General features: G+C 40.3%; 1 protein-coding gene across 4 annotated transcripts in view; it reads left to right on the forward strand.

The window, feature by feature from the left end:
- KDM3B (lysine demethylase 3B) overlaps positions 1–10,489 on the forward strand; it is a 41,181-nt gene extending 30,692 nt beyond the window's left edge. For all 4 annotated transcript variants that reach the window (XM_053377319.1, XM_053377320.1, XM_053377321.1 and 1 more), the window contains exons 15-24: positions 12–268; positions 1,015–1,281; positions 2,435–2,606; positions 2,856–2,946; positions 3,057–3,187; positions 4,588–4,707; positions 5,446–5,585; positions 5,921–6,097; positions 8,248–8,382; positions 9,257–10,489. In XM_053377319.1, the coding sequence (XP_053233294.1) occupies positions 12–268; positions 1,015–1,281; positions 2,435–2,606; positions 2,856–2,946; positions 3,057–3,187; positions 4,588–4,707; positions 5,446–5,585; positions 5,921–6,097; positions 8,248–8,382; positions 9,257–9,337 (1,571 nt within the window). In that variant the 3' untranslated portion in view covers positions 9,338–10,489. The remainder of the gene's footprint in view (positions 1–11; positions 269–1,014; positions 1,282–2,434; positions 2,607–2,855; positions 2,947–3,056; positions 3,188–4,587; positions 4,708–5,445; positions 5,586–5,920; positions 6,098–8,247; positions 8,383–9,256) is intronic.
- The last annotated feature ends 6,055 nt before the right edge of the window (positions 10,490–16,544 follow it).

Raw genomic sequence — 16,544 nt, forward strand, 5'->3', positions numbered from 1 at the left:
CTTTTTTACAGAAGCTGGATCACTGAGGTCAGTGCTCAATAAAGAATCTCAGTCACCTTTTGGATTGGATTCCTTCAACACCAATGCAAAGGCCTCCCCTTTAACTCCAAAGCTTTTTAATAGTCTCTTATTGGGCCCAGTTTCCTCAAGCAACAAGTCAGAAGGTTCCAGTCTTCGCGATTTGCTTAACTCTGGGCCTGGAAAGCTTCCTCAGGCTTCACTTGATACAGGCATCCCTTTTCCTCCTGTCTTTTCTGGAGCTTCCACTGTAAGTAATACTATTTTTGTTTAGAGGTATTGATAGTTGCTTCTTTAAAGTGGTATGATCTCTTTCTTTGGTAGGAAAACCTATACTGAACTTTTCAAAATAAGATTTATTTAGGCGTATTATTGTTTGTCCACTAGCCCAAAGGTGGGTTCGTGGGAGTGGTTTGGTTCAAGTATACCAAAGAAAGATTTCGAAAATGCCAGAGTGATCAATTCTGGTACTTTATTATAAGAAGGAAATGTAGACTTACCGTGGAGCCTTTACAGACCCAGTGAGAGGTTGTCATGAGTAATCCGCACCCAAGCAAACATTTATACATTCTTTATTCACCAGCACTTCGGCCAAGACTTCCCATCATTTCACCTGAGCAGATGAGGGCATAAGTGGCAAATATCCAAATCTTACAGATAGTTCCCCTTTCTGGCCCCAAGCCCACAGATGAACAAGCCAATTAGCTTCTATCAAAGCAAGTGAATATAAACATATATGAGCTCATTGTTACAACAACTGCCAATTAACTATGGTGTTATCTTGACTACCAAGATAGCGTTTGCAGAGCTTCTGGAACATTTCCCCTTTGGTTCAACACATTATTATTATTTCCTTGGCATTATTTTAGCCACTTTAGTGTGCTAACTTTTCTAGAAAGTGTTTAGTTAGTTGAAAGATCAGAATCTGTGGCACAGGCAGTATATTCTAATTCTTTACTGAAGACCTGGGTTGCTATGTGGATTTGTGTCTTCTAGGGTGCTAAGAATAAGGCCAGCTTGCCAAATTTCCTTGATCATATTATTGCCTCAGTGGTGGAAAATAAGAAGACGTCTGATGCTGCCAAGCGAGCAAGCAACGTGGCTGATACTCAGAAAGAAGTGAAAGAGATGGTAATGGGATTAAATGTGCTGGACCCACACACTTCCCATTCTTGGCTCTGTGACGGAAGGCTTTTGTGTCTCCATGACCCCAGCAATAAAAACAACTGGAAGATCTTCAGGGAGTGTTGGAAACAGGGCCAGGTAAATAAAAAGTTTGTGTGGACATCCTTTATGCCTATGGCAATATTTTCATTGTACCTGAAACTAGCAGCTATTTAATGATACTTATGTTGGTGCAGACTTTGTTAGTAGTTTAAGGTTGAAGGACAAAGCACAGTTAATGGCACTCGTCTATGTGTGATACAAGCACAAAAATTCATTTCTGGAACAGGACATGGTACCCTTAGAACCCTGGGATTCAGTTAAATTACAGCAACAAGTTTTGGGCCCTTATGGTTGGGAAATTGGGCTAGATAGAATATGGATAATGCCTGATGAACATTCAGAACTTGGCTGGGTTGACCAGGATTTCCAGCAGCCAGAAGCTTAGAATTCAGTGCTTCTGTTAAAAAGGTAAATATATTGGGTATTATCAAAAGATGGTCATCAGCCCATAGATTTCAATTTGTATAAAACTAGAATAGCTTTTCTTAGCACAGAAGTTGGACTTTGATTTTTTAATCCATATATAAATTTACAAAACCTACCAAAATATTAGAAATACATAATCTATAATAACATATAATAGTCTTAGAATTTATCACTATAAGGTATTACCTACTTAATTTGAATTTACATTATTTAATTTTTCTTTTTTATATTGTATTTATACAAAATGATATCTTAGCAACCAGAGCATATCTGTTATTACCTCTGTTTTGTTGTTTCATACAATCAGTAACTTCCATAGTTGCTTCTGTTTCTGTTGGTGCCTGTAATTATTTTTGCTGCTGTTAAAAGGTCTACTAATTCTGAACGCTCCCTCCTTATAACTTATTTAAGGCAGCCAAGTAAAATATACAGAGGATTAGTGGAGAATATATGTTCATTTTGTTTATCTGAGTTGCAGCCTTCCTGCAGAAATTATTGTTGTTTTTCTTCTTGAACAAGTCCATCATTTACGAATCCATTTTTTAAAAACAAAACGACAACAGCTTGGTCCTTTGCCAACATTTCCATTTCTTACATTTTCAGATCAGAAATTTTTTAACGAATAATACTGGAAACATAGTGGTTTCTTATTTTCATTTTGTCTGGCTATATTTTTATGAAAGATTATAAATTAGTAAATAAAAAATAAAATGCCTTCTGCGAATTGTCATTTTGGAATAATACCTCCTCTTTCTTTTCACAGCCTGTTTTAGTTTCTGGTGTTCATAAGAAGCTGAAGCCTGAGCTCTGGAAACCAGAGGCCTTTAGTCAAGAATTTGGAGATCAGGATGTAGATCTGGTCAATTGTAGGAACTGTGCCATAATCTCAGATGTGAAAGTACGTGACTTCTGGGATGGCTTTGAGGTCATTTCTAGTAAGTGCCACCTAATTTTGTTGATATTATTTGTGAAAAGTTATCTATCACATCAGTGTAGTCTCTGCCCCAACTTATGACACTATTAATGTCATAGCTGAACAGGAGATTTAAACCCAGATCTCTCATTATGGATTTAGGTTTCATTCTTCCCTCCCTTACTCCCAAAAAATCCTGTAGATTTCATAGGAAAAGCAAACTAATAGCGATAGAACAACATACAAGCCAAGTAAAACTATTTCTTTTCAGAGCGTCTAAGATCTGATGATGGACAGCCCATGGTACTGAAGTTAAAGGACTGGCCTCCGGGAGAAGATTTTAGAGACATGATGCCGACAAGGTAAGATCCCTTGTTACTCTGGGTCTGGGCCTCTGTAAGAATTGTTGGTGTTCTAGCAATGTATTCTTCTTGCCTTTGCCAGTGTCTAACATGGTACTTGCCCTTTTCAGGTTTGAGGACCTAATGGAGAACCTTCCTCTCCCAGAGTACACTAAGAGGGATGGAAGACTGAATCTGGCATCAAGGTTGCCAAGCTACTTTGTACGACCAGATCTGGGTCCCAAAATGTACAACGCATATGGTATGTAGACCAGGAGAGCATAATTTTGTCCCTACTCATAGTTTGTGTCTTATGAAAGTATATGGACTGAGAAGTAAATGAGTTAGATGGATTATTACCCATGTGAGTCATAAAATTAATTTGTTTCCTTTAAATCTGTTTGCTTCTAATTAAAAGTATAATGTCATTAGAAGTGGAATATAATTTGGTAATTGTAGACTAAACGGAATCAGACAGTGTTGTCAGAATCAAAGAGAACTTTGTAAAATGAAATGATGCTGTGCAAATCAGGTAAGAGAACTCAAGGACCCATGCCCATCACACTGAAGAGCAGATGAGTTTTTACACTAGTTTATGTATCCATATTCAGTTGCATCCATGTGCTCTTAACCTGTAAAAGGACTGTTTTCGTCTGCTCATCCAAATGAGAGAAGCCCCTGAGACTCGCTGTGATCAGTTTGGAAGTTATTTTGCAGATAAAATCATTCACATCTGCTCTAACTTGGATTCCAGTGTTGGAGCAGATCTGGGTATGGGATTCAGGAGCATCTGCCTGTCCAGTTTTGATGAGCAGGTTTCAACTACTATTTTCCAAACAAATGGATGTGATTCTTGGGAGAAGAATCCTCAACCCTTGTCCATCTTGGCTGGTAAATCTGCCTGGCCCAAGTTCAATAAGCTTTTGCTAGCTGTGGTAAATAGATCACAGAAGAAGGGGCTATTTCCTTAAGGGGCTAAAGGAAGCGTTGATCGTCAACTCCGGAAACATGTTTTGATGCCCCCTTGTTCTGTTGGCTTGGGAAAACCTGATGTTTCAGAACAGACTTTGTTATTGGCTGAAGGTGATTGGCCTGGATTTTCCTTTCTGCTGGTGTTTCTAGGACACCTATTAAGAGCTGAGTCCTTAGTGGTTTTTCTGTGTGCATTTTATTTTTATCAGGTTGTGTGCCACTTCGAGTGTGGTAGTGGCTGTGATAAAAAATATTCAATAAAGTGCATTTGTTGATTCGAAGCAGTGGACCATAACATCTGTTTGTACTAAGTGCTGCAATTACAAAGTGATAGGGAGTTTGCACCTTAAGTCTGGCTCCTTTTATAGTTAAACATGCATAGCAGGTGCCCTTATGATGCCCTCCAGATGTTGCTGGACTACATGCCCCCTCATTCTTGACGTTTGACCTTAATGTCTGGGACTGGTGGGAGTTAAGAATCCAATGACATCTGAAAGACATCATGTTGGCTACCCTTGATATCTAATCAGCAGAGATCAAGTATCTCAGCTACTGTTCACATTATCATGGCTAATAGCTGAATATTCTCTGTGTGGTGATATACTTTGAATGTAGCATAAAAAAGCATGCCTATAACAAGTAGCTTCAAGCTTGCTGTCATCGTCTCTCTTCTTTGCTTCTTTTTTGTAGGACTGATAACAGCAGAAGACAGAAGAGTTGGTACAACCAATCTGCATTTGGATGTGTCAGATGCCGTTAACGTCATGGTGTATGTTGGAATTCCCATCGGGGAAGGTTCTCATGATGATGGTAAACTTCTAAGATAATCTTTTTCAATGTTTAACTTAACTTCTGAATCTCCCCCTAGATATGCAAAATATTGCTTATATTAGGCCTGCACCATTTAATTTCATTTTGTTTTGATTTCTTCTCTGTTCTTGTGTTGCTCTTTGCACATTGGTAATACATACGAACAAAGGTAATCAGAGGGCAAAAAAGATAGTTCAGCTGCAAACTGGAATGCCTAGTCATGTGAATTTACTCATGAGTAGATGTATCAGTTTCTCTTCAAATAAGATACCTGCCTATTAATCATGCAGAACATTATAGTAAGCAGAGTACTGCTGTGAGGCGCTAACTCTGCCAGGATGAAACTTGGATGTGGAGTCCTGATTGAAAGTATCACCTGTGCACAAATGCAAATGTCACCAGTTTGATGCGTTTCTTAGGTTATATATTTGTGATATATGGATAGTGCAAACATAATATATGATTTTTAGGCATACATAAGCACCCTTGCAGGCTTGAAATGATGTGCTCTTGACAAAGGGAACAAATTTAGTGCTTTTTCCAGAATTACGAAAAATAATATGATTTGGTCTTTTCAAATTTCCTAACTGTCCTGTAACATTAATTAGGATAACTTTCTTAGATGTTAAAGTTGGTTTACAGTGATTTCTTATGGCTGTGGTTTAGTGCTTCCTTGAATTCATTTGATTGTTACACATTACACTAGAAAGCCATGCAACTTACTGATGTGAATTTCAGAGGTCCTGAAAACGATTGATGAGGGAGATGCTGATGATGTTACAAAACAGCGAATCCATGAAGCAAAGGAGAAGCCTGGGGCACTATGGCACATTTATGCTGCTAAGGATGCTGAGAAGATCAGGGAACTTCTTCGCAAGGTATGATGGTTGGATGTTTCAGGAGTTTAATATTTCACACATTATCCTATGCTTTCTGATAAAACTTGTGTCCCAATATTTTAATTGGACTGCCCTAAAAACCTTGTTGAAGAGTGGAGTATTAATGCCCTAAATAGTCTGGGAACGGACTAGGGCAGCTGTAATATCTGCTGTGAGATTTGGATTTTTTCCTATCATACCTGCTTATTGCCTCAACGTCCACCTTAGCCAAAGCTAAGAATTTCATCATAAAGTAACTTGCGGTTGTTTGCTGAATACAGATGAAGAAGAAATCTGCATGTAGGCAGCATTAAACTCTGATACGTTTGTATTAGGTTGGTGAAGAACAAGGACAAGAAAATCCTCCAGATCATGACCCAATCCATGACCAAAGCTGGTACCTGGACCAGATCCTCCGTAAGCGTCTGTATGAGGAGTATGGAGTACAAGGCTGGGCAATAGTGCAGTTCCTGGGAGATGCTGTATTTATTCCTGCAGGGGCCCCTCACCAGGTGAGTGTGGAGTGCTAGGGCCCAAAATGGTAGGGCAAAAACTTAAGAGCATAAAACAAGTTGTTCATGGAGCGTTCCAAAAAGAGCACAACTTTAGAATGTGACAGGTAACAGAATTTTCAGAAACACTGTACAATTGGTTAGGTTGGTTTTCCTGAGCTTTTTCTGTTGCGGGGCGGGAACAAGTTTCGAGTACTGAAAACCTGCTGTCTGTGCTTGGTGAAATTCCAGAAGCTGAAATAAGGACTGAGAGAACTCTAGTTCTCAGAAGTGTCAAGTTTCAGTACCTTACTATAGAGTTCCATGTCTACTATTCCTAGGTCTCAAGCTCCATATGTTTTTCTCAAAAATTTATTCCAGTTCTTGAAAGGGTTGGGGGGGGTCCACATTCCTTGAATACGGGAAACTTGAATAAATAATTAAAAGTAAAATATCAGCATATGCGCTTAGCGTGTTTACTTTAGTGTAAATTCACTATCTGGGATTCTTAGGTGAAGCAATAAAATGTTTGTTGTACATTCTGGGTGCAGCTAGTTATTTGAGTCTAGCAAGGATTCAGTAACTTTGTAGTGCCTAGCACCCAGGTGTGAACCAATAATTTGTTTTCAAACTAAAACTGTTCCCTCATCCCAGCTCTGGATCTTGTCTGCTTGCTGCAGTTGTCTCCTTTTATTACTCTTATACCAGGATTGGGGTACCTATGGTGCTCTGAATATTGTTCAATCTTATCAGCTCCACCCAGCATGACCAATGGTCAGGAATTACTGGAGTTGTAGTCCACAAACACGTGGAGAACTGGGGGTTCCTCATTCCTGTTTATACCACTGAACTCTTCAGTATTCTGTGAGCAGAAGAACAGTATATAAATATGTTAAATAAGAATTCAAACTTTATTTACAGTGCAATTCTCCTTGCAATTTGTATCATGCACATCATAAAGCATAGGTGTATGCTAAAGTGGTGATAATTATTTCTGCATGATTGCCAGTTGTTTCAGGAGGCAGTTAAGCAGCAGACGTAAACTTTGTTTGGCCTAATATGCCAAGATATGCACAGGCCTTCTGCTCTCACATGTAGCTCCTTTTTCCTTCAGTTTGCAGAACACAGCAATTAAACTCAGAAATCCACAGTTAACCAGAGTTTGCTGTTCATCTGAACCTGGAAAGTGACTCGTGCAAAGTGGCCCCACTAAATTATTCCAGTTTTCTTATCTTTCTCTCATTCACTTGGCACCAAATCCTATGCTAGTCCAGTGAGTCTGTCCGTTTTCAGGAGCAGCTTATGGAGGAGCAGTGGGCCTTGGGGGTGGGGAGCCATAAAGCCCTGTTCCAAGAGTCCTCTGGATTGAGCCCTGTGCCTACCAGTTTCAGAACAGGGCAGGATTTTAAGCCACTATTTAAATATCTTTGTTTCTTCTGAAGCTGGTAACCATAGTTTCTTGGTTTGGATGAAAAAGGAAGTTGGTTAGTTGGAGACTTGCAAGTTGGAGATTGCAGAATGTAATAATGAGAGGAGTGAGGAGGAGTGCGAGCATGGGCAGAAGGTTTCTGTGCATCCTGACTTATTTAGCTGAGAGATGATTGCCTGAGCTTGGTCATCTCACCATTTGGTCATCATTCAAGGGACAGTGAGAAATTTGTTTTCCAGAGTGATCCGTCCCACTCCTAACTTTTCTTACCCAACGCTGGTTTTTTATTATTCCTATCTTCATTCCTATCTTTTTTATTATTCCTATCTTCACTATCCAGAAGAACTGTTTTTCTCCACTCTTGTTTTCTCGGTTTTCTTGATCTTGGTTATTAGTGTCATCTTGGTCTTCCTTTAAAAGTCTTAACTTGAAGCCTCATCATTTTTTAAAATATAAAATGACCCTAGAAAAAATAATCACATATTTCCCACACAATCTGGCCTGATTGATGAAACACTGTTATTTGACTCATAGTGCAAAGTCATTATTTGAATGGAAGGCAGTTTGGAAAACTTACTTTGAACATCTGATCTCTTTCTACCTGTTAGATGTGGCTCATGAACACACTGAAATAGCATTTACCAATCTTATTTATACTGCAGAAAGCAATATTTTGAATATACATTGGATTGTTGAGTTTTGATGTTTATCTAGCACCCGGTTCTGCTGCTTATTTTTTCAGGTTCATAATCTGTATAGCTGCATTAAAGTAGCAGAAGATTTTGTATCTCCAGAACATGTGAAACACTGCTTCCGCCTAACCCAGGAGTTCAGGCACCTGTCTAACACTCACACAAACCATGAAGATAAGCTGCAGGTAAGCATCTGTTTTCATGGAACAACCTCTAAAGCACATATCAGATTTGGCAGAAAGTATTTGCAAAATTGCATAGGGTTAAATTTGACTAAAGTTATAAGCTAGCTGCTGGCCATGTTAGCTAGGGCTGCCATACAATGGCAGGGGGGTGGGGAATTGACGCATGGGAGGGAATTTCCGAAAGGTGGTGCTTTGTCCTGGATCTTAGGCAAGTCACTTGAAAAATTATAGTGGTTTTTGGCATTTTTTTATTTAAAAAAGGGTCAATGAACTTGGGTTTTGTTTACTTTTTGAACCCTGTGTTAGCCAAATGAATTCTTATAAAATGGGTTGAACCTAAAGAAGGGCAAGAAGAACTCCACTGGGGCTTTCCTGTTTCCTCTTCACTGTAGCCCCCTGCATTTTCGAAAGACCCCTCTGGATGCTCTGGAATGGCTTGCAGTAGGTCATAAGGAAGGCTGCCTTGTGGGGTGCTTTTCCACTAACACACTATACTTTTGGATGCAATCCAACTTAAACCAGTATCAAAGGCTTAGCCTGTTGCTAAGAAAAGATTATCATAGTAGATGTGTACAGGTTTTGCCAAAAAAGGGGGGGAGGGCAATTAAGGGGTTCTCCTGACTTTGGTTTGAGAGGCGGGAGATCAGCATTCATATTGGAATGTAATATTTTATTGGATGATTTTCGAGTTTGCTCCGGTATCCTTGTAAGAAGTATTAGCAGCTCAGACACCTTCCCATATTCATTTATGAATACATTCATTTATAAATACAGTGAATTAATAATTGAGAAACTCTGGCGTGTCTTACATAGTAGGTGGAAATGACTGTTCAGAGTTTTGATTTTCAGTGTCTTCATTTTCTTCTGTTTGCAGGTGAAGAACATTATCTACCATGCAGTGAAAGATGCTGTTGGCACACTAAAGGCTCACGAGTCCAAACTGGCTAGGTCGTAGGAACTGGTGATTCCAAACTCCCCCCCTCTGGAGTCATTTTTTTGCTCACAGTATAGAAGGGGAGCGCACATACCTACCTGTGCAGGAGCCAAACGCTTCTCGCTAAGAGATGCCATGGCATTCATTACACTCTCCAGCCACCGTCTTCTATGCTGCCTCAATACTAAGGAAACTAAAGGAAGGTCACTATAACATGCAAAGTTTCCCACCTAATGAAAGGTGCTGTGTCCCTTTCCTGTGGCCTTTTGCAAATTTAAATTGTATGGAAACCATGTGGTGTTCCTGCCTATTATGAATAGAACGTGTGAACCTTTTTCATGCCTAGTTAGTCTTTCCAAGAAGTTAGAAAGAATGATGTGAAGATGGACATTCTCTTGCAGACTTAAGTAGCCAACTCTGAAAGAGTGCGATCACCAGGAGCCCAGCTGCTGAAGCAGGTTCTCCTGAGTCTGACACAGGCCAAGGAAAGAAAGATGTTCTTCATGCTCCCTTTTTAAGAGTTCGCTATACACTGTAGAAACGCAGAATCGCAGAGAGAAACCACTTTTTCCCTGATGGCTCCAGGATTTAAAAATGTGTATTTAGTGAAAAACTAGGTTTGTAGTGAAACAGTATTTCATGAAAGTAGATATTTTTAGAATTTGAAATACCACAGCTGTTCCTGGGTTACAAGGAAAGGCACATTGTGTTTAGTCTTCCTTTCAGTAAAACCTTTCAAGAAATGATTCTTAGAAATAAATCCAAAATAGCACAATTGGCCAGAGGAGAGCTAAAAGAAATTGACTTCCAACACCAGTTTCCACAAATGCAAGGGGGGGAAAGAACTTTTATGTTTTGGAGATGTTGTACATCTCTCCCTAAACTGGCAAACCAGGTAATAGTTCACCAGTTGTCAGTTCTAGATTGGGACTTATACTTCCCAGAGCTAATTTTCAATATCAGCTTTGTCCAGAAATATTTTCAGTAAAATGTTCCTGCTTGATAGAGTTGTATTCAGAATTGTCACCATTGAACTGATGGATTCCATTGTTTGACTGTACATTGGGACTATATCTACCTTCTATCCAGCTGTACTGTAGTGCCACCTGCAGGCCTGTTAATATGTTCACGGTTATTTCATTTTTTAAAAAATAAAAGTCATTTACTGTAGAATCTTCTTTAAACCTACACTGAATCTGTGCAAGAGGAATTGTGGGTGGGGCTAAAGAAGTGCCTTTGCTTCTGAGCTCCCACTCCTCTCCCATAACTCTGAGAGCTGCATTCATGCATATTTTTCAGAGGCAACTTCCAAGGTTTGCTGCATCGTTTCCCGTCAGTACCTAGTAATAATGACCTTTTTTTCAGGAGGCAGCAAAACGGCAACATGGTTTCAGCAGTGAACCAGTCAGGCAATCCCGTGTGTATTTTATTTCTCTTATAGGTATGATGTGGTCAAACTTGACCCATGAAACACTCCGGCATAACACAGACTCCACTCCCCAATTCAGAACAGGCTAAACCCTGTAAGAGTTACTATGGGAGAGCAAAAATGTCATAGTTGTGGTCACTTAGAAGAAACCAAGATGTAGCAAACATTGTGTTTTTCCACTTATCTATACCACTCAAACTGGGATAAAGTCTCTGTGTGTGCTTACTCTCTCAGCTATTTATCTGAATTGCAAAGCCCCTTCAAAATGCCTTCACTTTTCCCTTCACCCACCAGCAAAATGTTCCTCATCCATTTACAGCTATACCGTAATTTCGTTGGCAATCTCACTTGAAATCTGCCTCATGCAACCAACGTTGGATACCCAGGTTTGGGCAGCTGGAGCATACTTGGGCTCCCATACTTTTGGAGCTGCGTTGGTGCAAGGCCAGAATCAGTGCCATGACATGCAGCTCTGGTCACATCTCTCCACATCTGTTGGGTGACTGAGGGGTAAAATAGCCACCCCCAGAGATCTTTCCCTCATCTCTGCATGCATACTCCCCAACAATTCTAGTTCATCAGCACTGACCACATAGGACAGCAGCTGAAATTCCTCACTATATATTCCAGACTGTCAACATGGTCTCATCATTAGAACTTAAGAGGCCTGCTGAATCAGACCAAAGGCCTGTCTTGCCCTGCATTCTGTGGCCAGCCTGGCCTATGGGAAGCCCACAAGCAGGGCATGAGCAAAACCACACACTCCAGCTCATGATCCTCAGCAGCTGGTATTCAGACATAACATGTCTGTGATAGCTGAAGTTAATACCACCATCATAACTACTAGCAATTTGTTTGTCTCATTTGGCCAACATTACTGTACTGGTTTTGGTGGGTGACATTAATGGTACTTCCTTTTCTATGGCCTCCAGTAATTCCCTCAGAGCAGGATAATCTTCTCAAGCAGGAGTTGAAGCCTTCCAAGCTACACATTTTATCATGGCTGCCAAGCATCTAAGCTTCAGGACAAAAAATGCTAGTGGAAATCACAGCAATGATTTGAATTGCAAACCCATATTTTATTTGTGGTGGTTTCAAGATGTCCTGGATTTTCGCTTCTCTCATCTGTGCTCCAGTGACTAAGCATTAAAAATATTGCTATGTTGCACTGTATTTCATTGGGTTTTTAATGGGAAATCTCAGCTACTGCTTAGATTCTGAACAATTAGGAAATAAACTTGAGTGTGTATAGTATTTGTATCCTAAGTCATGCAATTGCTACTACTAAAAACATATAGCAGCAATACTAGAGGAGCATGTAACATGCCCTCTCCAAGTTGTAGAAGAAACCAAAGCAATAAAATTAAGATCCCTGACCTTCTTAGCACTATGTTGAATTCCACCTGTTTGGGTGATAGTCAACCAAAGTTTGCTGACTAGACCTATTAAAATTAATGAATGTTGTTTTATAGTGTGTCTGAACCTTTTGCTGGAGTTGTAATATTTATTTATGAATATGTGTTTAGCCTTAACCTTATGCCCCAAGAAGTTCACATGCAAAAGGAATAAAGAAAGATTGATTAACTTGAATATATGTGGCAAAATATATGGATGCGGCTTAAGAAAGCAGGTACAAATACAAGCTGGTTGCAAATTGTACAACACAAACATACCTTGGTCTAAAGAGCAAAGAAAGATCCCTATCAAAAGCTCAAAGAGAAATTAAGTGTGACATTTGTCACAGTACCCGCACTAAAGCAAAGAAAGGGAGGGAGAATGGTGTCCTGAAGCAAAGCATAGTGTCAGGCTGGTCCTTGAGATTAGTGTGAAAAGGGGTCCATGAAAGCAAACCAGTCACTGAACATCTGGAGTTTTGGTATTATTCTGAGCCAATGCTAGGCTATGGAGAGGGGAGGGGGTCTTTGGGATTAGTGATTTGTCATAACACCTATATTCCATTGTTACATTATTTCCTATTAAGTTCCTGTCTGTTCCTCGTTTTGTTTATTTTGCTCATTTGGTACTGAGAAATTACTAAACTAGTTATATTTGTTTCCAGAGTCTTAAGGTTTTCTTAATGTTGTGAAACCCATTCTTTTTACAGGAGATGTTAAAGTTTGCTGGTAACACCAGATTACTGTGCTGAACTTTATGTAAAGTATTAGGAGCCCAGGAACATATTTCTGGGACATATTTGAGACAGTAACTGGACCAGGGTCAAGGAAGTTCATTTTATATAAAGTTTATGCCAACTATTCCAGTGCCATGATCTAAAAAGTTCAGACTGGCACACAACCATTACAACATAACTTAGTCATGTTCATTAATTCAGTGGGTCTACTCTGAGTAAAACTTAGTTGAATAGCACCCTTTGTCCTCTTTCATTGTTCTTCCTAGATGTGCTGGCCAGCAATTACAAATTTTTTGCTGAATAATCCATTCAGGAGGCATTAAGCAGGCCAGCCATGGGTAACTGTTAATCATTTCATCATGGGAGCACATCAAAATACTGTGGCTTTCAGTTCTCCTTTCACATCCTCATTCTTGTGCAGTGAAATGCTTTAGCCAGCCAACTGGCTGTTGAAATGTTTTGAAGGTTTCAGTGAACTCCCTTTCCCTTTTTGGCCTTTTGATAGGCACTTTCCAGCTCTTCCTTTCCTTCTTTCTTATGGTTTTTTTTTAAAAAAAAGATATTTATTGAGTTTTTCCACCTTTATACATTAAAAAATCAAAAAGAAAAAACAAAAAAGTTAAAAACAAAGTTTACAATCCTTATTTTCAATAACATATTTCCCTGACTTTCCCATACCTCCCCTTCTTATATTCCAATTCAAATTGTTAATTCAGCAAGTTCTTGTCCCCAATTTTTGACCTTTTTATATTTAATTCATTTAAAAAAAACCAATTTTAACTTATAAACATCAGTATTTAAACATCAGTGCTCATTCTTAAAACTTTTTTCTAAAGTCGACCCAAATTCCCTTCCACGAATTCCCAGATTTTCATACTAATAACAAAACAAAATAAAAAAACAGATAATTCTGCACCCTTTGGATTCCCAAACCCCACCCCCCCTTTCCTGGTTTCAATCCCCAACAAATGTCCATCAGTCTTAGTCTACTATCAGCCTGGAGACCTCACGTCCGAGGCTCTTAATTCTCTCTCAATTCCTCTCTGCCGGTTTTTTTGGCAGTCCTTAATATTAAACACCAGATCTCGGAGAAGCTCTTTCCCGATAGGGTCCATATTTCTTCCAGCCAGACCTCCATACTTAAAAGTGGAGCCCGAATCTTGTTTCTTACTCCTTTTAAGTCCAAATGTCCCAAAAGCTCCAACTTTCACCTTAATCAAATTTGTAATCCATAGGTCTTCAGATCTCCACATAAGGAGATCTCTCCATTCTTCATTCTTCAATCTTCAATTCAAAACAGATTTTCATCATCCAGTACTTATTTTCCTTTGTAGCCATCATGTCAGGCCTCTGGTTCTCCTTTGTCATCTGCAACATTACATCTCCTCCTTCCTTTTCCTCAGAAACAACATATATCTCTTTCTCCACACTCTCAAATCTTTCAAGTTTCTCTTCTTGTCCAGCTGCATGGACTTCATGAGTCAAGTCCTTATCAAATTCAATGAATTTGTTTACTGTTAAGTCCAGAGTTGCAACATTTGTAGCCAAAACATCAATTTGGCCTTGTAACTTTCCCAAGAGAAGAAACACTCTGTCCAATTTAGCTTGAATTTTTCCTCCTTCAGCCATTCTTGTAATGTCCCAAAATCCCCTCTAGAGGGATTTTGGTTACTTTATCTTCCTTCCAGTTCAAATCCAAAAATCAAGTTAGTTTGTATCAGTTCTTCCTTGTTTTCAACAAAATATAACCAAATTATAGCAAATATATCCAGCAGAGACAGCAGAAACAAAGTTCTCTTTTTCCTTCTTGACAGCTAATTTGACAGCTGTCAAACTCTTCTATATCTCCTCAACAGGCTCTCTCGCGGATCACTCCCGGGTCCAGGGGGGTGGCACTTCAGCTCTCAAAATTAGCTCTTACCTCCAGTGAAATTACTTATACTGCCAAATCGTGAAATTAATGTCTTTTACCCAATAAAGAAGAAGAAATTCTCTCGACCTTAGTTAGCTAGTCCTTGCTTTAGATTATTTATAAGACGGGGAGATGGACTTCCTGTTTGCGCCTTCCCTGATCGTGCCTAATTCAAAAAAATTTTTTCCTTTACAAATCCAATTTCCGTATTACTCACGGGTTGTTGCTTTTAGAGTCCAATTGTTCACAAGAAGAAGTCAGTGCTCTCCGACCATGGCATGCGGCTTCACTCCACAGGGGAAGCAGTCGACTCTCAGCACCGCGCCGTTCACCCCGTTCCCCGTTCTGAAGCCTTTAAAAAGGCTCCTTCGCGGGTCGGGGGGCGCAAATGGTGCCCGCCAAGTCACCAGGTTCACAGGCTTCAGCGCCTGTGATTTCTGAGGGTCCCCGCGTCGCCGCAGCGGCAAGACCCGGATCCTGCGGAGCTGATTCCCTCCGGAGCTCGGAGGGAATCCGCCATTAGCTGATGGCGCTAACCCGGAAGTCCCCTTCTTTCTTATGGCTTATTCAGCCACTGGGGAGCCAGTTAAAAGTAGTAAAGGTTTCAGTATCATTTTTTAGTACATGGCAAAACAGAGTGATTGACTGACCAAGATATATCCGACACAACCTTACATCTGAGGTGGTGGTAGAACATTTGAAAAGCACAGACTCCAGTGAGCCTTTTCCTTTTTTACGCTTTCACCAATTATCCATTAAATATATATCATTAAATATATATGCTAAAAACATTTTAAGAAGAATGGCAAGGCCACTGAGAACGCATGTACATTTTAACTTTCTTGGATGTCAGAAAATTGTAAAACAAAAGAAAACAAAATAGGGTTATCTTTTAAACTGGTATCTTATTCGTTGTAGTGCTTTGTTTATTAAGGGGGTTTAAAAAAGACTCACTAGAACAGTGGGATGTGTCTTAAATACTGGAAACGGAAGAACAAGCCAGTTTAAGATAATTTGATTTAATTACATGATCTAACAAACTACAAGAGGTATTCAATCTCAATTCTGATGGAAACGCTGAGGGGATTGGGTGAGAAAGATGGAGTTTTGCTTGCTTTCTGGAAGGAAGCAGGGCTGCAAAAACACCTTGAGTGCCCCTTTCCAGGGCCTTTGGGGAGAGGGCCACCTGATAAGCATGGGGTAGCTGCTGCCTGAGACACCGATGAGAGCTGTTGGCAGAGGCCCAGACTGGTGTTTCCTCCGCATCCTCAGCCCGGTCCTGAACAAAACCCCAAGGATTTTAGGGATTCGCGATGGATAACTCCGTCAAATCGAACAGCACCTGCAAGAGAGCCCCCCACCCACACCAATATCCATTGTCTACTTCTATGGCGGGGGGAGCCTTTCGGTTATTTCCCGGCCTTGCCCTTTAACGGTTTATTATAATAAACCCGGCGGCTCTTCTTGCACACGAATATTTGAAAGACGCAACTGGCTGGCTGGGGCCTGAGGCTGCCTATTCCAGTTGCGGCGTTGCAAAACAAGCAGGCGGGCTGCCACCTGAACCCCGTTTCCCCGAGAGTAAGCCGCGCTGAACTCAACAGGACTTACTTCTGAGGAGGCGTGGCAAGGACTGCGCTGCAAGCCCTCTAAAGCGCTGGTCCAGAGACGAGCGCTATTGCGGGGCTGGCTCTGCCTTCTAGGGCGGGGAGCGTGTCGCTTGACGCGGGGCCTGGCGGAGGCGCCGGACCTGCTG

This window comes from Podarcis raffonei, chromosome 2, assembly GCF_027172205.1.
Source record: "Podarcis raffonei isolate rPodRaf1 chromosome 2, rPodRaf1.pri, whole genome shotgun sequence".
Lineage (NCBI taxonomy): Eukaryota > Metazoa > Chordata > Lepidosauria > Squamata > Lacertidae > Podarcis > Podarcis raffonei.